Source organism: Gavialis gangeticus, unplaced genomic scaffold (assembly GCF_001723915.1).
Source record: "Gavialis gangeticus isolate Ggan-Ray unplaced genomic scaffold, GavGan_comp1, whole genome shotgun sequence".
NCBI lineage: Eukaryota > Metazoa > Chordata > Crocodylia > Gavialidae > Gavialis > Gavialis gangeticus.
Window position 1 is genome coordinate 43,989,399 of NW_017729024.1, and position 5,687 is coordinate 43,995,085.

The 5,687-nt window shown below is 39.5% G+C and overlaps 1 protein-coding gene across 1 annotated transcript in view; it reads right to left on the reverse strand.

Moving 5' to 3' along the window:
- LOC109298061 (atrial natriuretic peptide receptor 1-like) overlaps window positions 1–3,700 on the reverse strand; it is a 63,471-nt gene extending 59,771 nt beyond the window's left edge. The window contains exon 1 of the mRNA XM_019518195.1: window positions 3,577–3,700. Coding sequence (XP_019373740.1) covers window positions 3,577–3,700 — 124 coding nt within the window. The remainder of the gene's footprint in view (window positions 1–3,576) is intronic.
- Between the last annotated feature and the right edge of the window lie 1,987 nt (window positions 3,701–5,687).

Here is a 5,687-nt window from a genome sequence, read left to right on the forward strand (position 1 = left end):
GCAGAGTCTACAGGGGGGTAGGGGGATGGGGTGGGTTAGAGGGGTCTGCAGGGAGGGTGGGGGGAATTGGGACTGAGCTCTGAATGCATACCGAACTTCAGTTAGATCGGTTTACTTGTACCTCATCTAAATTAGTGCATCTCTGAGGTACAGTTAAATTAGATCCAGTTGGCCATTTTCTGATCAATCTAACCTTCATGGGATATCTGTACAGTTCACACTTAGGTCAACCTAACCAGGGATATAAGCGTAAGGTCCTCACATGGGCAAACTAAGTTAGATCTGGTGTCTATTTTTAATGCAATCTAAACAGTTCCTAACTTCCCTGAATGCCTATGTAGGCAGAGTGAAGAAGGACTTTTTTTATACATATAGTTGAATTAAGCAAAAATCAGTGAGAAGGACTGGATTTGCCAATGAAAGAAAAAGGAAGCTCAGGTTAATATTTTGCCAGGGCACAGATGTAGAAGTTTAAATTTGAGCTCAAAGATGAGTCCAACAAAAATCAAAAGAGTAGGCTATTCAGGAACAAACATACTAGTGAAAGGAAGATATATTGCCAGCACCCAATATAAAAAAGAGCATACAAACTCCCACTCATAGTATTCAAGGAAGTGACACCAATTTTGGATTAGGTAGCCTGTGAGAAACTGAATCTGGTTAAGTGTGTGGTTGCAGTAGAAGAAGGCACAGCATCTGTGCCTTCTGGTCATCCTCTTGGCCATCATGACCCAAATCTGGACAACTTCCTTAGGAAGAAACCAATTGTTCCAGAACACAAGAAGCAACTATGTCTTTAGGGGAAGAAATGTACCTATGGAAACAAATGCAAATACTAGTATACAGAAAGGTGAAATCAGCCTCAGTGGTCTGTAGCTCATGAACTTTGTTCTATGTGCAGAAGCACGGGTGCCAAAGTGCCAGTCAGCCAGGTCCCTGTATAAGGATTCAAGTCTATCAAGACCTGGAGGAAAAGCTTCCCACCAAAACAAATAAAAACTAGATAAGATATTTCTTCGATTTGAGAAGACAGTAACATCTCCTGAAAGGCTCATAGAGACTTGTTAAAATAGCTGTAGAAAAGAAAAGTGAGTGGTAAAGACTGACTCCAGAGTGAAGTTCCAGTAATCTTGTCTCTGTAGATGGGTATTAGTGGCTTTTTGTGTTAATTTTTTTTTTTACTTATTAAGAGGGAAAATGTAGTGACAGAAAGTAGAATTTAGAGATGCTTCTTAAAGGGAAGCTGAAGGAGTTGAGAATTGGGGGACAGTCCCTTAGTGATAGAGCAGCAGCCTAGCCAGTTATTCAGGAGAGCCATACTGGGATTACAACAGTTGCACACTGCACCAGAAAAAAAAACTTGCTGTGTAGTTTTTCTCATTATTGTATGCCTGTGTTTACTAAACCTAGTGATCACTACACTGTGTGTGGGGCCATGTTATCTGGCAGTGGGGGAATAGTGGCAGTGTTAATTGCTCGTGCTCCTCTGCCACCAAATTTCCAGACTCCTGGGGAGCCATACAACACACATCACATGACAGCATGGGCCAGATCTGGGCTGTAAGCCACGTTGAGCACCCTTGGGTTGGATAATTGGATGAACTTTCTAACACTGCTTGGTGAAGCACTGAAACACATTACCCAGAGAGGTTTTGGTATTTCTGGCATTGTATGTTTTAGGTGCAGGCTAAAACACCTTTCACAGATGAGCCTATGAACTTCACTTCCTCAACCTACCAGATACAAAAAGTCATGGACTAAATACCGACATTGGATTTATGACACATTATAACCTGCCTAACATCTGACTCCCCAGGTAACCTCTCTACTATTTACCAGCTATATTCATTCCCCGCCTCCCCTCCCCTCCCCACCTGTCTCTCACCCATTGACTACCTCAATTTACACCTTCACTGACTGCCTTCCTTGCCTGCATACCAGCCTCTGGCTTCTTTACTATTCCATCTAGGAAAAGCACAGACCATTGGCAGATGCTTCCTCAGCCTGACAAAAGGTATTTGTTCCCAAAAGCTTGCAAAGAAGATTTTTTCCAACTTTTTGAGTTGATCTAATAAAATATATCAGATTTACCCAATGAACTTTGTTTGCCTAGGTGCAGTCTGGACAAGCATTTACTTTGGGAGGCTTTATACAACAGGACCCTGCCCTGAATGAGGCGGTTGGACTTAGATGGCTTCTTGAAGCCCTTTTTCCCCCCCATGATTGAATAAGACCACTTATATCAACAAAGGCTGGCAGGACAAACTTAGTATCTTTTTTAGTGATTAGAACATTTTTTTGCTGCATGGTTGGTGACTTTAGCTGCTTTTTCTTGCACACAGTTGCCTTTTCAAAAGGTGCTAATTTTAACAGCAATAATCCTTTAAGGCATATAATGCTATAGAAAAGCAAACAAACAATCCGACCATGAATAACGATTTCAGCAAAACAAAACAAGGCTACACTTAAAATATCATTCCAATCTAGCCATATTTTCACCAATTATTAAAAGGTGAAATATTTGCTATGTTTGATTGCAAGCAATAAAAGGTCAAAATAAATGAAGCTTTTATTTTTCTCAAAGCAGTTTATTTCCTTCATAGATTCCCAAAAAAGCAGATTCTGTCCTTTTACCCTATTCACACATGCTTAAACACATAGCAAAACAAGGGTAAAGGTTTTGATATATAGCAAAAAAAAGCCATAATATTTGTCCCTAGCTGAATTTCATCTGCCTATACAAGCTGGCAATGGTATCTTATATAAACAGTAGCCTGCAAACTGCTCTAAAATCAGGTAAAATGGGAGCATGGTAGTGCAGCAGCTTCAGACATAATGGGATTGGCGGGGGAAACAAAATAAAAACCTTTCTTCTTTTGTTTCCTTTGGTATCTATTTGACATGACCGCTCACTAGTAGCCAATTCAAAATCAGTTGTGGTCATAACTAGTTGTTTTAATCCTGGACAGAAAACTGCTAAATTCACCAGGTTATGGAAGGTTCAGTTTATAATCAGTACTCTTCAGACTTTGCAGTTTGATACGAATGCAAACACGTTAAATCTTTTCAGTTCTATTTGAAACCTGGACCTGAAGTCCTTACACAGATCTCAATTAAAATACAGATGAAGAGACTCTGCTTATTGGCCAGAGTGTTTAAATGAATACAGTCTGGTTTGGAACTGGTTCTGCAAAAGTACAGCAACTTCACAATTAAACAATCTGCTCCAATGCAGGGCTGATTGTCTCCTTTCTTTTATTTAGGCGGCTTTGTTTTTTCTTGAGTGAAACAAAATTCCTTGATTAAACCCAATTAGTTGAAATGATTTCTGTTGATTTCAAATCCCCCTCACAGGTACTCTGTCAAATCAATAGCTCCAAACAAACATTTATTATGAAGTGAATTGGCCTCTTTCCTTCATCTAGGAAGAAATGTTGCTATTGACTCAAATAGTTCCCTTCATGAAAGAGACCTGACATGCATTAGGGATTATTTTATTTCCTTTATTTGCAAGTTGTCATCTCTTCCCTCAGCTAGAGATATGGACTTTGTTGAATAACTGTACAACACACTCACCTCCGCAATCCAGCATGTTATACTCATCTGGTTTTTCTAAGGGCCAGCAGTCATAGTCTTTGTTATCCAGATCATGCCATCCCTCCGCTAATAACACCTGCCGTGGAAAGACAAACAGATACATCTATAAAAACCTAGGATATTTTCCCCCTATACAAAGTCTGCCATACTTTTATTTTAAAAAATGCACAAACAAAACCTGACATATTTTGTAGGTGCTTTTCAGCTTTCTGGAACAAAGATGACAGCCAGGAATAACCTTAATGCTCACAAACTAGGTCACAGATGGATTTTAGCCCTATTCTGCTCCCCTCTCCCCCAAAACCTTCATAAAACAATGAGGGAGACTCAGAAAATGCAACCTATAAAGAAGAGGCAGCTGAGGGTTATAGTAGCATCTGCAGTTAGACTGTGTCATTTCAAAACCCCTTCAAACCCTCTCTTCATTGTAGTTAAATCTCTTAAGTTTCTATTTAGAACCTCTTTTTAATATCTTAAATAGTTAATATTTTAAATATACACATATGATAACATATTATATAAATATAAGCTTTAATAACAATATGTTTTATTAATCAACCTATTCAGTAGCATGAAAAAGTTTCATTATTAATGGACACTGGGTACACAGCAGCAGGATACATTACATTATATTAGTAGAATATATTCTGAAAACAGTTTGCTATTATTCTGTATACTAGAAAACGAACAGAACCTATTCTCATGTTTTCTACTACTATTATGCTATACATGATGGGAATAGAATAAATAGAGTAGGATGCATTCTGCTAATGTATTATGCTATTATTATTCTATAAATGAGTAAAATAGAATGAAATACATTAGGATAGCATATTTTATTATTTTTCTATATGTTATTGGAATGCAATATATTATTTTAAGAGATTCTGCTATTTGTCTTCTCTGTATTAGTGGAGTAGAGTATAATCAATTATTTCAATGTATTTGGCTATTATTATTCTCTATATTAGTCAAATAGAATGAATCAGGAGCCATCAGTAATAAGCAATAGCACCACAGTGCAGTACTCTTAATAGTTCTTTGACGTTGCATTGTATGCAGACTCTAGCAATAGGATCTATGCAGTTTACCTACCAATAAACTGAGGAGGCTTCGGAGCCCAGAGCCAGTTGATTTGACAGGTCTCATGGTCCCTACCAGGCATTAAGCCCAGTTACTGTCAGGACTGCTGCTGCTGCTGCTACTGAGCTAGGAACCTCCCACCCCCAGGGTAGCCAGCCAGGCAAGCTGTTTGCCACCACTTCAACAGGCTGCAGCTGTTCCACCTCCTCCTCCCTTGCTTCCTGCCCCTTCCCTGTTCCAGGTGGGAATCCCTTGATGCTCCAGCAAAGCCCCTTAGAGGGATGAGTAGAGTGTCACCTCAGCCTGAGGACACCCCACGCTGAGCACATACAGGCTCTGAGGCAAGGGTTCCCTCACCCCAGCTCAAAACAGGATAAGTAATGTAGGGAATTTATTTCACCACCCTCATTGCTCCTGAACCACAAGTTGCTGCTGATCATTGCAGGGAAATTGCCTTAAAGGAGAAAGGGTCATTGTTGCAGAAATAAGCATGTAAATACAGATGGGCTCGGAGTAAAATAGATTTATCAACTGTAAAGCCAAAAAAGACCATTGGATCATGTAGTTTGACCTGCGTAACAGCATTTCACCCAGTTACCTCTGCACTACACCCAGTGATGTTGGCTTGGAAAGTAGCCTGCAGCATATGCAGCTGCAGTAGAAATCAATTAGTTTGGTAGAATCATCAGTATATTCAGACCACTACTAACATGAGCTTCGGGTTTGACCTGTGTGTGTTGGCGTCCCACAAATTTGCTGTGTTCAGCTTGCAAGAAGTCTTAGTGAAAATACCATGTTATCTGTCACTGCATCAAAATTGCATGAACCTCCTATTCAGATGACTGATGCTTACACAAAATTGTGTCCTTGCTTTGCTTGAAACATGTTTGGGACCAACTTGAAAATAGACCCAGGTTCACTCAAAAAATGTATGGACTGATGCAAACATTTCAACCTATCTGTTGAAGTTTGAAACCCTAAATGAGTTAAGCTTAATGGATTTAGTG